General features: G+C 37.8%; 1 protein-coding gene across 2 annotated transcripts in view; it reads right to left on the bottom strand.

Moving 5' to 3' along the window:
- The window catches only part of LOC308514227 (uncharacterized protein C12orf50 homolog), a gene marked incomplete at both ends in the record, with an annotated part of 32061 nt that extends 11027 nt beyond the window's left edge, over nucleotides 1–21034 (bottom strand). Inside the window, 7 exons of one of the 2 annotated variants that reach the window (XM_081084308.1) lie at nucleotides 1035–1145; nucleotides 3447–3560; nucleotides 3642–3719; nucleotides 6386–6544; nucleotides 17823–17943; nucleotides 18454–18573; nucleotides 20981–21034. In XM_081084308.1, coding sequence (XP_080940434.1) covers nucleotides 1035–1145; nucleotides 3447–3560; nucleotides 3642–3719; nucleotides 6386–6544; nucleotides 17823–17943; nucleotides 18454–18573; nucleotides 20981–21034 — 757 coding nt within the window. Of the gene's footprint in view, nucleotides 1–1034; nucleotides 1146–3446; nucleotides 3561–3641; nucleotides 3720–6385; nucleotides 6545–17822; nucleotides 17944–18453; nucleotides 18574–20980 lie in introns of those variants that run through there. The other variant, XM_081084309.1, reaches the window with a different exon arrangement.
- Nucleotides 21035–23445: the final 2411 nt, after the last annotated feature.

Raw genomic sequence — 23445 nt, 5'->3', positions numbered from 1 at the left:
AATCAGAAGATGGGTTGCTGGGTCATACGGTAACTCTGCTCTTAATATTTTGAGGAACCACCATACTGTTTTCCATAGTGGCTGTACCAGTATACTTTTCTGGCAGCAGTGAACGTGGGAATGAGGTTTCCTTTTCTTCCACAACCTCTCTAACACTTGCTATTACTTGTCTTATTGATAATAGCCATTCTAAGAGGTATGAGGTGGTATCTCTTTCTAGTTTGATTTGCATTTGTCTAATAGCTAGTGAAGTTAAGCATCTTTCCATATCTCTCTCGGACATGGGTATGCATCTCTTCTTGGGAGGAGTGTCTGTTCAGGTCCTCTGCTCATTTTTTAATTGGATTGAATGTTCGTTTGGTGTTGAGTAGTATAAGTTCTTTATATATTTTGGATATTAACTCCTTGCTGGAGCTGTTGTTTGCAAATGTCTTCTGCCATTTGGTCGGCTGCCTTTTTGTTTTGTTGGCTGCTTCCTTGGCTGTGCAGAAGCTTTTTAGTTTGATATAGTCCCATTCATTTATTTTTTGCCTTTACTTCCCTTGCCTTTGTGGTCAAATTCATAAAATCTTCGTGAAGACGAAGGTCCATAAGCTTGCTCTCGATGTTTTCTTCTGTGTAATGTACTGTGTGAGGTCTTTAATCCATGTTGAGTTAAAATGCAAGACCTTGCTCATCCTAGTTTGAGTTTACCTTGTTAAACTTGGCTCATTGTTCCAATATATTAACTTCCAGTCGCATGTAAATTTTATAAGCACGTCTCCATTCACCCACTCATTTAATTGTCTAAATATAATAAAGGCAATTATTTTACAAATATTTACAGAGAACACAGCAATTGCCAGGTATTCTACTACAGGGATTCATCTGGGGCAATTGATTATGTGCAGTTCCTGGCCTTAAAGAGCTTACCAAAAGCCAACAATAAACATGGCAAATGATTGTGATGAAACAAAATTAGTTATAAGAGAAAATTCAGACTCATTTATTATATAAAGATATATTGAGGATCAACCAGCAATAAAATAACTCACCTCCATTTTCAAAAGCAACAATGTCAGTCCTTGGTTTCCTATCCAATGATGCTTTGACCTCACCGTGCCTTTCAATTAGGCTAAATTTTGTTGGAACTGTAAGACCATCCCCTTGAAATTAAAAAAAAATATAATTACCCCAGGAACCATTGAGTGCTTACATAAGTTTATGATAGAATTCATAATGATAGCAAAAATCCTAAAAATTAATGAAAGAATTGTTTATATAATGACATGATGAACAATAAATTACATGAATTTTAAGCACATTTTATAATTATCAGGAAAGTGTCAAGCAAATTTATTTTCCTATGTGGATAATTAATAATGACAATTTAAAAAATTTAAGCAATCTAACATCATCATGTGTACATAATGTATTTAGATTATTCAATGTTTCTTATATAATGAATTTTGTTATATTTGTTTATATCTATTCATTCTGAACAAATTGAGTAAAAAGTATTACTCACTATTGACAAAATGCTAATTATACTGTGATGAACAATTCTCACCATTTCCCTTATACATGTCCAATTTTCTTCTCAAGTAAACCATTAAAAGCAGAATAAAAGAAATATGACAATCTAATAAAACACGTGATTGGAATCTAAACCAGGAAAAAAAATCTTCATTTTGCTATAAAAGATATCAATGGAACATTTCAGGAAATTTTTCCTGAATTTGCTATTTATACTCCAGTTATGTAAGATATATGTATGAGCATCATGTATGAAACTTACTAACAATTCAAAAATAATAATAACAATGTGTATATTTACAGAGAGAAAGTGAAAATCACATGTGTAAAATGTTAACATTTGGGGAAATCTGGGTAAAGAGTGTTCATGAATTAACTGAAATTATTTTAAGATAAAAAGCTTTTTGTTTCTTTTTTTATTGATTGATTTAAGAGAGAGAGAGAGGAAAAGAAGCATTGCTTTGTTGTTCCACTTATTTTGTGCATCACTGGTTGCTCCTTGAATGTGTCCTGACAGGAGATGGAACCTGCAATCTTGGCATGTCTGCAACCTGCAAACTGAGCTACCCGGGAAGAGCATAAAAAGCTTCTTAAAACATATTATAAAGCCAAAGTGCATATAATTGTCATTATTATCTACCATTTTTCATATGCATTGCTAGCTTGGTTTCTTTATTTTTGTTTTGTTATTGTTTGGGGGTTTTTAGGGATTCTTTTTGTCTGGGTAATCTGTAATGTGAGCAATCCTGTTTGTCCTACATGACTTCTACCTCAACTAGTTCTTGCTGATTGTTCTACCATCTGATGGAGTGTTGCTGCCACCTAGCGCCATGTGATTAAATGGTTTGCAAGACAGACACTTTGTTTTTATTCATTCATTCATTCATTCATTCATTCATTCATTCATTCATTATTTTTTAATCCTCACCTGGGGATATTTTTCCATTAATTTTTAGAGAGAGTGGAAGAGATAGGGAAAGACAGAGAGAAATATCGATTGAGAGAAACACATCGATTGGTTGCCTCCTGCACGCCCCTGACCAGAGCCCCTGCCAAGAGATAGTGCCCCTGACCAAAAAGGAACCTGGGATACTTTGGTCCGCAGGCCAGGGCACTATCCACTGAGCCAAACTGGCTAGGGCCAAGATAGGCACTTTAATCTTTATTCTATACTCATACTGATCCTGGGAGGCTTTCCCAACTTTTTAAAAATTTCATTTTATTTTTTTAGGTAGGAAGAGATTTAGATCTCTCCTACTGCTGCAAAACTGTTTTTTTGTGTTTTTTTTTTAGCTCATCCTAGTGGCAAGAAAATTATATAAATGTATGGCATCTATGGATTTTCTCTGAGTTCTTGGTTTTGTAGACAGAAAACAATGTTCTTATCTTGCCAAAGGAAACATGTTCACCAAGAGCCAAATCAGATTCACCAAAATCAGAGTCACCAAAATCAGATTCACCAAAGATCCATGAAAGTCACAACCTTGGAATTATCCGCCTAAATCACCCCTGTGATTGTCTGATACACAAAAGGCACTCGTTCAATGAGCAAACGTGCCCTTGTTCTGTCACTAATGTCATTGCATGGATCTCTTTTAGGGCTAGGCTGCCTTTTCTACTCACAAATTTCCTTTTTCACATGGAGATTTATTTTTATAGAGAAATAAAATGATAAAAGCAAACTATTTACAGAAATACTGTAAAGTGTTTATATAGTGTCACCATGTATTCATGAAGTCTTCATTTTGTGCTCTTCTGGGAAAGCTTAATTATATTAATAGCAGCTTTTTATATTAAATTTAGGTCACATCACTCTCAATCTTGATGTACCATTTATCACTTAACTCTATAGTATATCTTACTAATTTACAGCCTATCATACCAAGTATCTCTGAAGCATTACCTTGAAATGCTGCCATTTAATTTCTTACCTTCTTGTAATTCACTGCCATTTTCCAAAGGCTTTTCTACCTCTTTTTCTGGTGTAGAGGCTGTGCTTTTTGATGATGAAATATCTGGAGGCGTATGTACCCTGTAGTATTCACCTAATCTCCCATAAGAAAAGTAATGGTTAATATATTTGTCACATCAAGTACTAGAAAATCCACAAATGTTTTATTTCTTACCAGATTTATAACACATCTCCTTTATTGCTCTTTTTTCTTCAATTTCTTCAGGAGTCTTTGTCCATAAACTTGAAGCATCTATAAGATATATAATTTTAAAATTAAATTGTCCCAAAGCCAAATAATCTGAAAATGTATTAACCAAAATGAAAAATCCCATTGTTCTCATGGATAGATTACTATTTTGCTCTTTTAATTTTTTAAATCAATAATTTGTAGACTGGAGAATATTTCTAATTTCTATATTTCACATATTAGAATCAGTCAAGAGAAAAGAAATGACTAATTATACATTATGTGTCTTAAGCTGGAGCTACAGATTCACATGCTGAGAACATTTTTGTTTGTTTAGAGCAGTGGTTCTCAACCTGTGGGTCGAGACCCCTTTGGGGGTCGAACGACCCTTTCACAGGAGTCGCCTAAGACCATCGGAAAACACATACATAATTACATATTTTTTTTGTGATTAATCACTATGCTTTAATTATGTTCAATTTGTAACAATGAAAATACATCCTGCAAATCAGATATTTACATTATGATTCATAACAGTAGCAAAATTACAGTTATGAAGTAGCAACGAAAATAATTTTATGGTTGGGGGTCACCACAACATGAGGAACTGTATTAAAGGGTCGCGGCATTAGGAAGGTTGAGAACCACTGGTTTAGAGTAAGATGTGGGTAAGGGAAACATGGAGCTACAGCAGACAAAAACAGAATATTCACTGGGGTGGCCTGTAGCTCACAGAAAGACACAGTCCAAGCAAAGACAGTGGGAGTTTATTTTTCAGCATATTTATCTTGTTTGTGCATATATATTGGCAGCACAGTGTTATGATAATATGGAAGGAGCAGGATAGACTAGGATGAAAAGGAACTGAGTTCTAACCTTGTTTATACCTTTGCAAGGATTACTTGGGATAATGCAAAAGATAGGGCTTTATAAATTATTAGAGGCCTGGTGCACAAAAATTTGTGCCCTTGGGGAGGTCCCTCAGCCCGGCCTGTGCCTTCTCACAGTCTGGGACCACTCGGGGGATGTCCACCTGCTGGCTTAGGCCTGCTCCCCGGGGGACCGAGCCTAAGCTGGCAGTCAGATATCCTTCTGGCAGCCCAGGAGCCCTCGGGGGATGTCCACTTGCCAGCGGGGACCAGGCCTAAGCTGCAGTTGGACATCCTTAGTGGTGCTGAGGAGGCGGGAGAGGCTCCTGCCATCACTGCTGTGCTGGCAGTCATCAGCCTGGCTTGTGACTGAGCAGAGCTCCCCTTGTAGGAGCGTACTGACCACCAGGGGGAAACTTCTGCATTGAGCTTCTGCCCCCTGGTAGTCAGTGTGTGTCATAGTGACCAGTCATTCCCAGTCGTTCTGCTGTTAGGGTCAATTTGCATATTATTCATTTATTATATGCCTGGTGCATGGGTGGGGGCCAGCTGGTTTGCCCTGAAGTGTGTCCCAGATCAGAGTGGGGGTCCCTCTGGGGTGCCTGGCAAGGATGGGTTAGGGGCTGAGGGCCGTTTTCAGGTTGGCCACACCCCCTTCAGGGAGGGGGTTCTTCTGCTGGGGTGATTGGCCAGCCTGGGTGAGAGGCTGAGGGCTGTTTGCAGGCTGGTCAAGCCCCCCAGCAGGGACCCTCACCCCTTGAGGGTGTGGCCAGCCTGGGTGAGGGGCTGATGGCTGTTTGCAGGCTGGCCACACTCCCTTTAGGGTGGAGGACCCTGCTGTGGTGCCTGGCCAGCCTGGGTGAGGGACTGATGGCTGTTTTCAGGCTGGCCACAACTCCCAGCTACCCAAGCTCCCAGTGGAGGCTGGCTGGAAGCAGGTATCTGGGATTTATTATCTTCTATAATTGAAAATTTGTTGCCTTTAGCAGAGGCCACAGCTAACCAGGGCAGGTGGGAAGCTTGGCTTCCTCCATCACTGGGGCAACCAGTCTCCTGCTTGCTCCAGCTCTGTGGCTGCCGGCCACCATCTTGGTTGGTTTAATTTGCATATAGTCACTCTGATTGGCCGGTGGGCGTGGCTTTGGGGCATAGCGAAGTTACGGTCAATTTGCATGTTTCTCTTTTATTAGATTAAACTGTTCTATGGATCTCTATAATGTTAAGGATTAAATGTGAGACCGATAGATGTAATGCAATAAATAGATGGACACAGGCATATCAATGCTAAATTACATATAAGTAAAATAAGTGAGCCTGGCCAGCATGGCTCAGTGGTTGAGCATTGACTCATGAACCAGGAAGTCATGGTTTGATTTCTGGTCAGGACATATGCCCAGGTTGTGGGCTTGATCCCCAGTGCAGGGCATGCAGGAAGCAGCCAATCAGTGATTCTCTCTTATCACTTATATTTCTATCTCTCTCTCCCTCTCCCTTCCTCTCTGAAATCAATAAAAATATATAAAAGATAAATAAAAAGAGTTTATTAAGCAAATGAGCAGTGAAAACTCTTTAAAAAATAAGAGATTAATATCCCTACAAGCAACTTTACATATTTAAACAGGAAAACTGTCTCCCACCCCTCATACAACAAAAACCTTCTAATCCAAATAATAAGCATGTATAGACATAGAGCAAATTACAACATAATGAATTTAGCATACTTATTAAATTTAAAGCTATTTCCTCATCAAAATATGCCCTTATATATTACACTATAAAACTCTAGAAGTAAAAAAAAATGTGGAAAATATTATGAGGTTTTTGAATGTGCATTGTAAATCTGAGAAAAAGTTTACTAACCATTCTGCTCATTTCCTTCCTCCTCTTCTTCCTCAAAGTTGGTTTTTAAAACTAAAGGATGTTGAATGGGTCGTGATATATTCTCCTGAGGTTTCAGGGGCTCCTGACTCTGGGTCGGGGGTGGAGTTCCTTCCTGAGTATCTTTTTGTAGTGTAATATCTACAGAGAAAATGCAACTTTTCAGTCTTATCAAAATATATAATGATCAACCGTTGTTCTCCTGATTAACTGTATATTTATGAAAAGGTTATTAAACTAACATAAAAAATCAACAGCCTAGATGGTGTGGAAAGTATATTAATTCATACATATTAGATAGTAATTTAACCAAAAATTGGTATATCACACACTTTTGGTATAAGTCAAAAGTGATCACAAGCATTACCATATTCTTACATTAGATCTGCAGGATAAGGCTATAACTTAATTAATCACATTATGACAAATTAACAAAGTCAAGCTCACTTAAGGCATAACTTATGCTGGCAGAGTTTGTGTGTCTTATTTGGAAGTAAGAAAAAACGATGCCTTCAGATTTCTCTATTGGCTACACAGGAGTTAGACTAGCCAAAGCTCTAGGTCATATTTAAATGTTCTCTGACCTTCATAACTAACCAGCAATTAATGGAAGTGGCTAGTGAATACTGTACTTTTTATAATTACTAAATCAACTTTCTTTGTTTTCTACACCAATATTTATCTAATCTGGCTAATTATCAGAGTCAACTAAAGAAAATTTTCAAAGCATCTTTTGGATCTCTGCTTTCTAAATTTCTGGTTCAGCAGGTCTGGATTAAGCTGGGAAATCTGATACTGTTGTTTCGATATCTCAGGTAAATTATAAAGGCAGCCAACTTTGGAAACCACTGCTCCAAATCAATGATCTTCTAACTGGAGTCCTGGGTCATGAGAAGGCTTACATATCTATTTTTATGCCAGAATTAAATGATCGTGATTACTGTAGCTTTGTAGTAATTTCTAGATTCTGAAGTCAAGTGTGAGTTTTTCAATGTTATTCTTTATTTTCCATATTGTTTTTACTATTCTGTGTCCCATGAACTTCCATATATATTTCAGAATCAGCTTATCAATTTCTGTAAATAAGTTGGGATTTTAATAAGGGTGGCATTGAATCTATAGGTCAAGTTAATCTATAGGTCTATAGGTCAAGTCAGTATTTTCATATTAACAATAAAGCCAATTAATAAACAATGGTTAGCATTTAATTTTTTTAAGTTTCATTAATTTCTTTCAAAATGTTTTAAAATTTTTGCACTTCTTTGTTAAAATAATTTATAAATATTTTCTTTTATTGTAAGTGAACTTTTTCACTTAGTGTATTTATTGATAGTATATAGAAATATAATTATTGTACATTGATCTTGTAGCCTGCAATCTTTAGAATTTTCTAAATAAAAGATCATGCCATAAAGATAGTTTTACTTCTTCCTTTTCAATATGAATGCCTTTAATTGGTTTAATTGTCAATTGTCCAAGTCTTCTGGATTGAATATAACTGGCAAGCATGAGCATCCTCATCTTGCTGATCTTAGGGACAAAGCTTTCAGTCTTCAGTATTAAGTATACTACAGGATATATACAAAAAAATCCACAGCTATCAGATTGAGCAAGTTCCTTCTTATTCAGAACTTGTTTAGTGTTTTTATTATCATGAGACAATGGCTTTGTCAAATGCTTTTCCTTCATCTATTATCATTAACATGTGTTTTTTGCCCTTTATTTTATTGATTTGTTGTATTACATTGACTTTTTGAAGTTAGACCAATCTGTATGTCTGGGATAAGTCCTACTTGGTTATGTACTACAGCCCTTTTTTAATGTTCTTTAATAGAGTTTGCTACAATTTTATTGAGTAAAACAAGGGTTATTTGAGCACAAGCACTACTATACCATAACAATCTGATAACTGAGAGGGCTACTAAGTGATCAATAGGTGGGTAGTATGTACCCCTTGAATACACGAGAAGGAATGATTCATGTGCAGGGCAGGACTGAGCAGGACCATGTGAGATTTGATCACGTTACTCAGAACAGCATACAATTTAAAAGTTATGGATTGCCCTGGCCAGTGTGGCTCAGTGATTAGGAGCATTAGCCCATGCACCAAAGGGTTGTGGGTTTGATTTCTGGTCAAGGTCTCATACCTGGACTGTGGGTTCAATCCCGGGGCCCAGTTCAGGCTCATGTGGAGAGACAACCAATTAATGTCTCTCACACATCCATGTTTCTCTCTCTCCCCCCTGCCTCCTTTCCACTCTCTCTAAAAATCAATAAAAAAATATGTGAAGGAAGGAAGTGGAAATAGTTTAAGGAGAAGGAAAAATATTAATTTTTAAAAATTGTTTATTAAAATATTTATTACCCTTTTTAAATTGTGAAATATAGCACATATACAGGACAGTACACAAATCATAAAAGGTATAATGTAACAAACATCACAAAGCTAACACCTAAGTCAAGAAATAGCCTGTGCCCTCTCCAGTTTATACCATTTACTTTTTTAAAAACATATTTTTATTGATTTCAGAGAGGAAGGGCGAGGGAGAGAGAAATAGAAACATCAATGATGGGAGAGAATCATTGTTTGCCTGCCTCCTGCACGCCCCCTACTGGGGATTGAGCCCAAAACCTGGGCATGTGCCCTTGACTGAAATCAAACCCAGGACCCTTCAGTCTTCAGGCCGACACTCTATCGGTCTATCCACTGAGCCAAACCAGCTAGGGCCAGTTTATACCACTTCCCTTCTCCATACCTATTATAGGTAATCACTTTGTGATTTTTCTTCTAGTTTTATTAGAAGAATAAAGGTATGCATCTATAAAAAATTAAAGTTTAATTTTGCTTAGTTTTGAACATTTTTTTAAAATGGAAACAAACAGTATCTTCTTCTTTGTCTTCATGTAGTCAACATTATAACTCTGAGCTGCATCCTAGCCCTAAGTTATGCATAACTTTATCTTGATGAAATAATTTTAGATTGTTTTCCAAACTGCTTGTTTCAACCTATATAACTAACTACAGTGCACAAGAATTCCCAATGTTCTTTGTCTTTACCAACAGCTGGCAGATTTAAATGTTTTTGCTAGTAATGGGTGCATAATGATATATATATCACTGGTTTTCAATTTTAATTTCTGTAATTACTAATAAATGATCACATTTTCATTTGTTGACTGACATTGGATCTCCTAATTTTTAACCTTCTGTCTGCTTTCTGCTCATTATTCTATCACAGTGGTTCTCAACCAGAGATAATTTTAATCTGCTTCCCCTAAGGAAAATTGGGAATGGTTGGATGTATTTTTGGTTGTCACAACTGTAAAGAGTTGGTATCTAGGGGTAGATGCCAAAGATGCTGCTAAACAGCCTACGATGCATAGGCTAGACATCCCCACAACAAAGTATTATCCAGCACAAAATGTCAATAGTGCCTTTCCTTTTGATTTTTCATCAAATATTGAGTCCAAGTCTTTTGGGGGGTCATATAAACGGCATGTACTACAATATCTTCTCCCATTCTGTGGCTTATCTTTACACCCTTTTAACGAATACAAATTTTTATGTTAATGGATCCAATTCATGCATCCTTTCTTGAATAGACAATATTTTTTGTGTCTGATTGCCTTCTGAAACCTTTAAAGGTTGACCTTTTACATTTTGGTCTATGATCTACCTAGAATTGATTTTTATGTAGGGTGTGAGAGAATTTCATTTTTCCCTCCTTAACTGAAAAGCCCATCCTTTCCCCCTTGCTCCGTCAGGCTACCTGTTACAAATCAAGTGTCCGTCTCTGCAAGGATGGTTCCAGATTTTCATTCTGTTCCATTTGTCAATTTGTTTGACTCAGCCAGCACTACACTGTCATAATCTTTATCACTTTAGAGGCCTTGGTATCTGGTTGAACAAGTCCTATAATTTTGGTTTCTTCCAGCAAGTCTTGACTATTCTTGGCTTTTTGAATTTCCAGATAAATTTTAGAACCTGTTTGAATTTGAGATTGTTGTTCTTATATTTTTAAAATAGGTGATGGGCATCAGATCATCATGGTAATTCACAGGTTATTGGATGTATTTTAAAAAGTAATAAAAATTTTATTTTTAAATTTTAGTATTGATAAAATGTTGGGAAGTACATTCAAATTTATGATGAAATGGTTTAATCAAAAATGTTTTAGAAGATAGATCATCAAAAATAAAGACCACTGCCCTAACCGGTTTGGCTCAGTGGATAGAGCGTCATCGACCAGTGAACTGAAGGGTCCCAGGTTCGATTCCGGCCAAGGGCATGTACCTTGGTTGCAGGCACATCCCCAATAGGAGGTGTGCAGGAGGCAGCTGATCAATGTTCCTCTCTCATCAATGTTTCTAACTCTCTAACTCTCTCCCTTCCTCTCTGTGAAAGCTCAATAAAATATATTTTAAAAAATAAAAAAGAATAAAGACCACTGATGATTACACCTTTCCATTCAGTGTATTAAAATATTTGTCAGAAGGAGAATGTTATAGGATGAAAAAGACAACACATTTATGACCAGAAACAATCCAGTTAGAAATACGAAATAGATTAATTCAGGTGAATTACTTGGTAATCAAATAATGCAAAAAAATTTTTTCTCACACAGTAGTTAAGTTTTACCTCTCCATAATGGTTAAAACAGTGATGTGCTAACAGTTTTGATACATATTTTTATACCTTTGTTGATTTGTGGTAACTTTTCCATGAGACCTTAAATACCAATGATCTTTGCATAATTTGTTTTGTTTTGTGAGACAGTTTTAGAGTCGGACAGTAATGTATTTTAATTGAGGAACTGCCAGTTATGAGATATGTTATTTTGCATGAGATATTTAGCTTCTTTAGTCTCAGTTTACCCATTTATAATGGGAACACTAACTATTTTGCAGGGTTTTGTAATGAGTAATAAAATTAGGCATGCAAAGTGTCCACAATAGTGCTGCCACATAGAAAATGCTTAATACAGGACATTATTTGAAAACACTAAATATGAGATTTTCCCATTTCTGATAATGCTACTTTGTTTTTTTTTAAATCATAATTAAAATTTTAATCGAGATTGTTCCAAAAAGCAAGTCTGTGGAGGCCACAGATGCAACTAACAAATGGTAGGACTAGAGAACTAATATTTGAGTACCTGCCTTTATTACTATTACTAGAGGCCCGGTGCACAAAAATTTGTGCACTCGGGGGGGGGGGGGGCGTTCCTCAGCCCGGCCTATGCCCTCTTGCAGTCTTGGACCCCTCGGGGGATGCCCACCTGCTGGCTTAGGCCCACTCCCTGGGGGATCAGGCCCAAGCTGGCAGTCAGACATCCCTTTGGCAGCCCGGCAGCCCTCAGGGGATGTCCACTTACCAGCAGGGAGCAGGCCTAAGCTTCAATTGGACATCCTTAGTGCTGCTAAGGAGGCGGGAGAGGCTCCCACCACCACTGCTGTACTGGCAGCCATCAGCCTGGCTTGTGGCTGAGCAGAGCTCCTCCTGTGGGAGTGCACTGACCACCAGGGGACAGCTCCTGCATTGAGCGTTTGCCCCCTGGTGGTCAGTGTGTACCATAGTGACCAGTCATTCCCAGTTGTTCTGCTGTTAGGGTCAATTTGCATATTACCCTTTTACTATTTAAGATAGAGTCCTGGTGCACGGGTTGGGGCTGGCTGGTTTTCCCTGATAGGTTTCCCGAATCAGGGTGGGGTCCCGCTGGGGTGCCTGGCTAACCTGGGTGAGGGGCTGATGGGTGTTTGCAGGCTGGTTAAGCCCCCCCCAGTGGGGACCCTCACCCCATGGAGGTTTGGCCAGCCTGGGTGAGGGACTGATGGCCATGTTCAGGCTAGCCACACCTCCTTTAGGGTGGGGATGTCCCCACTGGGGTACCTGGCCAGTCTGGGTGAGGGGCTGAGGATCATTTTCAGGCTGGCCAAGCTCCCCGGTTATGGAAGCTCCCAGCCTCTCCTTTTTTTCTTTTTTTTTAATTCTGGGATTTATTTACCTTCTATAATTGAAACTTTGTAGCCTTGAATGGAGCTCAGAGCTGGCCAGGGCAGGTGGGCGGGAAGTCTGGCTTCCTCCATCACCAAGGGCAACCCAAGCCTCCTGCTCACTCTAGCTCAGTGGCCACAGCCGGCTGAAAGCAGGTATCTGGGGTTTATTTATCTTCTATAATTGAAACTTTGTTGCCTTGAGTGGAACTCAGAGCCTGCTGTGGCAGGCGGGAAGCTTGGCTTCCTCCATCACTGGGGCAGCCAAGCCTCTTGCTTGCTCCAGCTTCGTGGCTGCCGGCCGCCATTTTGGTTGGGTTAATTTGCATATAGTCACTCTGATTGGCTGGTGGGCGTGGCTTAAGGCATAGTGAAAGTACAGTCAATTTTCATGTTTGTCTTCTATTAGTGTCGATTATTATTACTAGAGGCCCATTGCACAAAGATTCACGCAATAGGCCTTCCTTCCCCTTGCGGCCAGCACCAATTTTCCTCAGGCACCTGGGACCCAGGTCTTTGGTCCGGCTGCAGCAGTGTGGCTTGGCTTCTCCGCTCCAGCTGCAGTGGAGAAGCCAAGCCTCTTCAGTCTTCAGTCATCTTCAGTCTTCAGTCATCTTCACTCTTTGCTCCGCGCCTGCATATGCAAATTAACCACCATTTTGTTGGGTTAATTTGCATACTCATCCTGATTGGCTGGTGGGCGTAGCAGAGTGACATCAATTTGCATGTTTCTCTTTTATTAGTGTAGATTACTGAAAGTATTACAGATGCCCCCCAACTTCCCCCATTTGCCTCCTCCACCTAACCCTTGTTCCACCCCAGGCCTTCATCATACTATTGACTATGCCCATTGGCTGTGCATGTATGCATATATGTTCTTTGGTTAATCTCTTCCAGTCTCCCATATCTCTCTTCCCTCTGAGATCTGTCAGCCTGTTCCATACATCTTTTGTTTCTGGATCTATTTTGCTTTTCCATTCATCATGTTCATTAGATTCCACATATAATTGAGATCATGTGATATTTGTCTTCCTCTGACTGGCTTATTTTTTTTTTAAATATATTCCATTGATTTTCCACAGAGAGGAAGGGAGAGAGACAGAGAGTTAGAAACATCGATGAGAGAGAAACATCGATCAGCTGCCTCCTGCACATCTCCCACTGGGGATGTGCGCACAACCCAGATACATGCCCTTGACCGGAATCGAACCTGGGACCTCTCAGTCCACAGACCGACGCTCTATCCACTGAGCCAAACCAGCCTCGGCTGACTGGCTTATTTCACTTACTATCTTTCTCCCCCTCTTCCTTCCTCTCTAAAATCAATAAAAATATAAAAAATAAAATAAAGTGGCCATATAGTTGGCCAAGGCATCTCTCTAAGACACTGACTTAGAATAAATGAGAATCAAATAGCCCATTCAATTGTTCTTGATAGAATAACATGGCAATTAACCAAGGAGATGAATAATTGCTCTAATGTGTCAGCTACTGTGTTTTGAACAAACTATCCCCTAGCAAAATTTGGAAAGTTCATTAAGAGGAACAGTTATTCTGAGTACACTAACCTGTAACATATGTCATGGCAGAGATAAAAAGTACCTACCATACTTGCAAAGAAAATATAAAATGTACTCAGAAATACCTACCTACTTTTCATAATTATAGCAAATATCAGCTGATTTATGTTTTCTTAGCACTATCATTTGGTTTAGCTGCTATTTTCTTTTAAACTTGTAGATGATAAGCAGAGGGATTAGGCCTCTTTTTTAAATGTCTGGTTTAGCAACGTTTAAATGAAGTCTCTTTCAAAAGCGTCCCAAACTTTTTTTAATTTGCTAGCAGGTTAAAGTTTAAATTGCAAAAAGACTGACAGGCAGTTTTATACTTTTAAACAAAAAAATGCAGAACTCTTGATAATTGCAGTTGGTGTTTAAAGACAGCATACAACAGCAAATCAACGAATGAAAAATTGCTTTTGGCAAACACCTCCTTCTGCAAGAGCACAGCTGGTGGCTTAGATAGCATTGCTGGGGCTCCAACTCACCCGCTTAGTATGGACCACGTGATGAGTCCTAATTTATTTGCCAGAGGCCTTAGAAATTATCACAAGTTACACATTTAAATGTCTAAATTTTATCCTATTTTAACCTGACAAAATTACACATAAATTGAGCTATGCAATGTGAATCGATACTTTATTATTGTTGTCATAATCCTGCCCTAAATTTATCAATCACATGCATTTACTAAAACATAAAAAGGTAGATTTCAACAAATGTACAGTTTTATAAAGTAATCTTTGAGGTCAGAAGTCTCAGTTTTGATTAACATGGACCTTGGTGAATAGGTGCCCCTGGAAATACTATCGGAAATATTATATCTACAAAAGATCAAACTATAAATTTTGAGGTATTAAAATATTTCCAAAATGAACTGATGATATGGTCATTCAATACATAATTCTACTGGCTTGGTAGTTTTCCTACAGTCTAGGAATTGAACCTGCTTTCCTAGAGCACAGGAATGTGTTGCGACAGAGGGAAAATAGCTGGTTGCCTACCACAAATACAGAGATGGGCAACAGTAGTTTTACAGTTGTAATACAAATACATGATGGAAAAATGAATAAATAATAATACAAGAATAAACTCTATGTTTTGCAAACCCACAACTGTAAACCTACTTTTGCCCACCTCTGTACATACTGTTCAGAACTTTCTAGGGAAGAATTGGCCACTCTGTGATAGGTAATTCGAAGTTCCTATAGTAGGTGCTTGGGATTCATCAGTGAACCAAAGGAAGACGTTGGCTCTTACAGAACATTCATTCTAAAGAGAGGAGTCAGACAACAAACATTAGACATAGAAAACAGGTATATTATATTGTATCTGAAAAGAATTATAAGGAATATGGCAAAAATAAAGTACAGCAAGGCCAGGAAGATTGGAAATGTATAGGGAAGAAGTAGGAAGGCTGATTACATTTCAAAAAGAGTTTCCAGAATACACCTATTAAAAGGTTATATTTGACTAAGGCTTTGAAGAGATAAAGGAATTAACCATAAAGATATTGATAGAAGAGGATTTCATGCAAAGACCCTAAAGCAGGAGCATGCTAACATGCTCTAGAAAAAAGCAAGGAAGCTAGGGTGGTTGGAGCAGAGTGAGCAAGTAGAATAGTTGTGGGAGATAAATTCAGAGAGGTAACAGAGCACTAGATCAAGTAGAGTCATTTAAGCCTCCTTAAGAAATTCCCAAAGTACAGAATTCAGAGAGCTTTAAGGTTGGTGAACATGTCCACGTACCAGGAAAGCGGCATACCCCAACCCCACAGGAACAGAAGTTCCTGTGCTCCCGCCTTTTCAGACCTTGCCTTATGTATCTCTCCACCTAGCTGTTTATCTGTATCCTTGATAATATCCTCTATCTATACTAATAAAAGGGTAATATGCTAATTAGACCAGACATCTTCCAGACATCCTTCCTGACAAAGCCAGGCCTGGGAGAAGCCGCCCGCCCGTGGTCCCTGGTGCCAGTGCCTGTGGCTGCAGCCAAGGAGAAGCGAAGCTGAAGCCACCCGCTCAGATGTGGGGCTGAGGCAGAGGTGGTTAGGGGCAATCAGGCAGGCAGGCAGGTGAGTAGTTAGAAGCCAGTGGTCCCGAATTACAGGAGGGTGCAGGCCGGGCTGAGAAAACCCCCCTCCCATGCACGAATTTTGTGCACTGGGCCTCTCATTATATAATAAACTGGTAATGTAAGTAGGAGTTTCTGAGTTCTGTGAGCTATTCTAGCAAGTGACTCAATTCAAGGAGTGTAATCATGGGAGCCTCCAAGTTGTAGCCAGGTTAGTTGCAGGTAACCTAGAGGTCTACTACTTGCAATTGATATCTAAAGTTGGGGGTACTCTCTGGGCCAGTGTGGGTCAGTGGTTGAACATCGCCCTATGAACCAGGAGGTCACAGTTCGATTCCAAGTCAGGGCACATGCCCCAGTTGCTGGCTGGATCCCCAGTAGGGGACATGCAAGAGGCAGCGAATCAATGATTTTCTCTCATCATTGATGTTTCTATCTCTCTCTTCCTCTTCCTTCTTCTCTCAAATCAATAAAAATATATTTTTTTAAAAAAACAAAGTTAAAATAAAGTTAGCTCATTAAGACCTGTGTTTGGGGTCTTTGCTAATTCTGATTATGGTCAAAATAAAATTGAATTGTAGGATACTCAGCTGATGTCACAGAGAATTGTTTGGTGTAGCGGGGGCAAACACTCATCTGGTGTTAGAAGTATTGTGAGTATGCCAGTAGGGTAAGAGTGAAGGAAAAACACAGAAGTGCTTTTTTCCCCCTAGACAAACTGACAAAAATGGGTCCAATCACTTTGTAGATGCAAAACTACCATCCCAGTAGATTACCTTTCAGCAGTGATCCATCCATCCCCCATCCGTCTATCTGTCTATAGATCCAGTTTTACTGGGCATCTGTGCTCTAGATAATGTGCAAAGCATTGGTAAGGGAACTAGTTATGATCCTCATCCTTGTAATGTTTACAGTTTAGTAAGAGAAACACTGGTCAAGCTATTACATGTATGATGAAAATTATCAGAATTTTCCAGAAGACTATAACAGGGAGACTTAATTTCTTGTTATCCATTTGCCAAGGATTATCTGAAGCCAAATTTTCACATCACAAGGACTGATACCCTGTAGGCTTATTTCTAGAACTATTCCATCAGGAGAATGTCATGGTCACAGCAAGAAAGCAACATCAGGGAAACCTGCCACCGCCAATGTCTTTAGCAAGGTTTTCTTGCCATTCACTGTTTTAGGGCCTGGCGTCTTCTGAGTCTTCCCCACCCCCTGAAAGTAGAGCAAGGTTCACCACATGATAGAACCTCAGTATCATTTGGTTGGATTAAATTGTGCTACAGGTTTTGCAGCATTTCCTCTACCACTGAAGTCTTAGGAAGAACCACAATGATAGCTGCTCTTCTGGAAGCAGAAGTGTGCAAAACAGAGCATGTCCTTGCTCTCCCGACCTATCAGAGGTTCCTACACATTCGAAGGGACAGCGGTGAGGCTATGACCTCTGAGCTTGACTCCAGTTGTGTGATGCTTGCAGAGACACCGTTTCCACCTGCCTAGTGGGGTCAGTAGTCATCTCACTTTTTAGATGAATAAAATCCACTTTAGATACACAGTCACAGAAAGTTTAACTTGCTTTGTTCACTTCCTTTATCGTGTTAGCTACTTGATGACTCATTCTAACTTCATCTCATGATTCTTGATAGAATCCTCCCAAATCATCCATTGGCTATTAAACCACATTACTCAAATCGTCATACTTTACTTAATGTGTTATTCTCTGCTGCTACTCCAAAACCAGATTATAGTATGATATGTTTATGTTTTTCAAAACATATACTCACTGCTACTAGGTGGCAAAAATAATCCATTGATATTTCGAGGTTTGCTGTGATAAAAGATACAACTGATCTTCACACAGCCAAGAGGTTGAGTTTCCCAGAAGCATGAAATACTGCAGTTTTGCTATACAAAAAAAGGTGGAGAAATGTAATGATCAGATGTCATAAAAAATACCATGAGCTACAATACAATATGAGAAAAACTATTGCAATTACTGAAATAGGATACTGTGTGTGTTTCCTGGCTTTCAGTGTTTTTAAGCTCTGCTCTTTAACAGATGCAATGGGGCCCAACTGGCATGGCTCAGTGGCTGAGCGTGGACCTATGAACCAGGAGGTCATGGGTCAATTCTTGGTCACAGCCGATTAATGATTCTCTCTCATCACTGATGTTCTATCTCTCTCCCTCTCCCTTCCTCTCTGAAATCAATAAAAATATACTTAAAAAAAATAAAAGATGCAATGAATATTCCTAAAACATACTACCCCATTTTTCTATGATTTTAAATTGAGCAAAGTGCAAAATGCCTAAAATTAAGTAGTGGAAAAATATGTATTTTCTATTGTTTTATAAGTGTATAAACATTATTGAAGGGAAATCTTTTTAACAAACAATGATGCTGAGTAATTCTACCTGCATTTCCATGTGTCTAAATCTGCAAAGTGGATTTAGACATTTTCCCTCTCTCCATAATGAGCACACAGTGTCACTGCCAAGGGCCTTTTCACAGTGTCGGAATCGGCACTGGGAACCCTGAAAGAAAAAAAGTAAACAGTGTAGAAAACTCAATATATTAGCGTTAGTGTTCAACAACAGTAGGCTGCTAATTAATTAAAGAGAATATGAGATCAAATTATAATTTAAAAAATACTACAAATATAAGGCCATCAATTTAAAATTTGACAAATTAGTCTATTTTTTAGTGAGAGACTGACAATATAACCTAATTCAATAACACATCATGTCACGAGTCGGTGATTAAACACTATTCTTTTATTATCATTGAATCCATATGGCTCACTCAGAATAAATATGAGACCAGTGATACTTTTGATCACAGCGTAATGAAGAAAGCCAGAATGTGTTTTTATAGACTCTCCAGCCATATTCTACTTACGGAGATGCCCTCTATTACTCAACCTTTTTATTATATAATGTTTTCTCAGTCTATGAAGATACTGTTAAGTGTGTTTATATAAGGAAAGCGAATGGAGCTTACATTTTAAATTGTTATGGAATTTTAAGTAATTATTATATTATGGTACATTAAATATGCTTTATGCCCTCGTTTTACACAGATCAAACAATTGTGCCAATACATGTACATACCAATACTTTTTTATACTAATAAAAGCAGATGTGGATTATTTCAATGGACTATTATACATTTTTTTATTCTTTGTCTTTCATACATAGATCCATAGTGAAAAAAAAACTGTAAAAAAAGTATTTTAGGCAGAGAGATAGATAACTTACAATAAAAGTATTCCATTAAGTTCTTCTCTATTTTGACACATATTTCATGATTGTTTCTTATCTTTGACCACCCTTTTACTCTGGTCTTCACTCTCTACTCCCTTTTTTAAGAAAAACTATATATATATTTTTTATTTCAGAGAGGAAGGGGAAGGGAGAGAGAGATAGAAACATCAATGATGAGAGGAATCATTTATTGCCTGCCTCCTGCACAGCCCCTACTGGGGATCAAGTTCACAACCCAGACATGCGTCCTGGCAGGAAATTGAACTGTGACCTCCTGGTTCATAGGTGGATGCTCAACCACTGAGGCACAGTGTTGGAATCAGGGCTGGGCCCCCACCCTTTTAAAAGTGGATCTGTGGATCTCATAGTACAATACTGTGCAGAGAGTCTAGATAAGTCAGTATTTGAACTGTTGGCTCCATTACTTGTTGATAATCATGGTCAATGCATTATTCGTCTTCTTTGTGCTTCAGTTTCCTCATATGTGAAAAGGATAATATGACCTCCTCACAGATTGTTTTAAAGGTTATGTGAGATACTGTATTGTGGTTGCTATCATTTATTGATTGATTGAGAACTTACTATCACATCAATCACTGTGCTAAGTACTTGGAGACATATTGTGAAACAGACAAAACTCTTTGCCCATATAGGACATAAATTATATTAGTACTAGAGGCCCGATGCATGAAAACTCATGCAAGAGTAGGCCTTCCTTCCCCTGGCTGCCGGCACTGGCTTCCCTCAGGCACCCAAGACCTGGGCTGCCTTCCCTTGGGCCACCCACAGGCACCCAGAACCCAGGCTGGCTTCCCTCCAGCCCTGGCTTCGTCAGGAAGGACATCTGGAAGATGTCTGGTCTAATTAGCATATTACCCTTTTATTATTATAGATTTTTAACCATAAGGTAACAGGCACTAGAAGTGAATCAATTCTAACAGTCAAAGAGGTTGATTATATTCAGGTTTCCTAGCAGAGATAAAACACCTTAAAGTAGATACATCATGCCTTTCACTGGGTTCATTCTGGCATGAACATAAAGCTCCAAACATTGAGTTTCTACATTTATTTGGTTTCATTGTGATCCATTAATCCTAATCTCTTAAATATTTCCCCCCAATTAACTTTATAAACCTAATTAATATCTGGCTAATTTGTTTATGTTACTTCTTTTCCTTTTTCCATGATATAAAATGTTTGTTGTTACTTAGATTTTTGACAGGGGAAAATTCATTACTTGGGTTAATGAATTTCAAATAAGGAATCAATTTGATTTATTAAACTAAGTTTGATAATGACCTGAATTTATTTGAATTTATATGACTGAAACCACATTAACCAAAACATTATGATGTGTCATATTATGTTTCCATATTAGAAATTTGATATTTCAAAGAACCATAATATAGGCAAAGTGCCACATCAAGATGAAAAGAGCCATTGGCATGTAACTGGCGTATATAAGGGCAGTTTAAACTAATATTTTAAATTATCACAGATTTCCTCAGAGAAATTCAATATATCAATAATACATGATAATTTTTTACTTCAGATTTTAAATACATAAAATATTTTACATAAAAATAGTAAATTTTGATCCAGCAATACAAATTATTGCCACATCTGCCTTCATTCTAGAAATCTTTAACATGTGAAGTACTATAAATTGTATATTTACCTTTATGCATGTGGAATTAAAAAAGAAATAGCAGTCATTCCCAACTTCTGCCATTTGCAACTTTCTTGCTGCTAATCCAATGTTTTTTAATATAAAAATTGCAGAAATACAAATATAAGAACTATCAGTGTGTAAGGGGAAAAATAATTTCTTTTCCACAGTCTTTCAGGCTATCAGTATTATTCCTTTAAAACTGACCTCCTGTTGACAGTATATTACACAATAGATACTTCTTAAATAAATTTAAATTAGAAGATACCTTCTCTAGCTTTGCAGAAATGTTGAAAGTGGTTGCTAGTACGCACACAAACTCAAACTTCCAGAATTTTCCTCACTGTTATCAAATCCATTGTTTGGTCATCATAAATGACCTCACCTATAACTGTAGGTTAGTTTGCCTTACTGAATACCATGCAGTATTTCCCTTCCTCAATTCTTGTCTATTAACCAAAACAGCTAGTAAAAATGAAATAGTGTATTTTCTTTCAATGTTTTGATTGAATATGAACATAAACTAGCTCGTCATTGTATAACTCAAAAGTATTAAGTATTTCAAAGTAAATGGCTATTTTCCTAAACCTTATTTCTACATATGGTTTGAAAACAAAACTGAAGTTTTAGATAGGTAAATATCTTATCGATATTTTAAGATAATAAATTATTAAAATATATACTCACTATTATCCACTGATTTTGAAAAAAAATCATTCCGATTGCAATATTTTAATAGGTTCCTGAAAATAAATTGGATTACTTATTCATCTTGTAGCTATATTCCATTCATTACTCATCCATCATAAAAGGAGAAAGCGCTTCTTCCTAAAGTAGAAAGCGTCCAGAGCACTTGCAAATTTTGAGACTGTGTTGAAAGCCATGTGATATACTTTGATTGTAGAATGAGACATTTCAATCCGCAGTTGAGTGTTTCTTCATCTTATTATCTTTACTAAAATTACTAGAACCTAGCAGAAATGAACATAAATATTCAGAGTAGGTGACTTAGAAGATGCCATAGAAATGACAGATTACACTAGATTAAAATGTACTTTTAAATTGAAATGCACATATTTGGAAATGTAATAGATCGATTCCCATTGTCTAAGTAAAACAGATCAACTTAATATGAACTTGTTGAATAAAATACTTTGGACTAAAAATCTAGGAAATAAAACAAGAAACTAATATTTAGGAGAGAATTGGTTGCCTATAACTTTAAGTGAGAGAGTATAATAAAAAGAACTGGGCAGTATTCAAAGTAAGTTATGAAGTAGAGAATAAATATTTGGCCGAACCCTTAAATATATTAGCAAAGATTATGGAAAAATCTAATATCTTGCCTTTTACTTTGCCCTACTAACTCTACAAAAAAGTATCCATTTTAGGCAAATAAGTTACTGGGGAAAACACCCCTAATAAATATATTTAAGTGGTCTTTACCTCCAGATAAACTCCTTCTCCACTTAAGTTTTAGCTGCATTGGACTATTAGCAATTACTGTTACCAAACACCATTATTGCATGATTACATGTAACACCCTGATTAAAGCCATTGTGAAAAATCTGTTTTACACCTGGGAAAGGCTAAAATAATGTTTTTACCTCTTGAAGTTTGTTGTGAACAACTATATTCCATTAAACACAGCAAAAGCCAAAATGTGGAATTTAAAAAAAAAAAAATTTGTGCGGAACCGGTTTGGCTCAGTGGATAGAGCATCGGCCTGCGGACTCAAGGGTCCCAGGTTCGATTCCAGTCAAGGGCATGTACCTTGGTTGCGGGCACATCCTCACTGGGGGCGTGCAGGAGGCAGCTGATCTATGTTTCTCTCTCATCAATGTTTCTAACTCTCTATCCCTCTCCCTTCTTCTCTGTAAAAAATCAATAAAATATATTTAAAAAAAAAATTTGTCATTGCAAAGAACAGCAAATAGATCCGTACATTTTGGTAGTCTTTAAAATGCCCGGAACTCTAATCTCTATCTTTTTAACATTTCTTTTCTCTTTCTTTCTTTTTTTTCTTTTCCTTATTCACTTTTTTCCTATTATTAAATTCATTCTCATCTTCAAGGGAAAGCTATGACCATATCAATGAGGATTTTTACTCCTAGTAATGAAGTGATGAGAAATTTGCCTCTGCAGCTGGGGGTAGGCCCCAAAATTCTGTAAATATTTTGTGTTGGTCAAGGTAAAGTCATATTGTGTCTTTCATGATAGGTGCATGTTAGAACACTAGCACATCAGTCACAGAAGAAAGTCTTTCTTCCAGTTTGTAATCCAGTAACACCACTTTAAGTGTGGGGGCAGGTAGTAATCCCTGATGGCTTTTCAGGCTCCTGAGAATCAGGCAAAACTGCTAGCTACCAGCCATCAGAGTAGGAGTCCAGTTTCCAAGCCTGGATTGGTCCTATGGTAGTTTCCTGACTTGACACCCCTTTCTGCAACAGGCTTTGCCTCAGGCACTAACAAAA

This window comes from Myotis nattereri, assembly GCF_964212035.1.
Source record: "Myotis nattereri genome assembly, chromosome: 2".
NCBI classification, from domain to species: Eukaryota; Metazoa; Chordata; class Mammalia; order Chiroptera; family Vespertilionidae; genus Myotis; species Myotis nattereri.
This window is presented reverse-complemented; position numbering and strand designations above follow the sequence as displayed.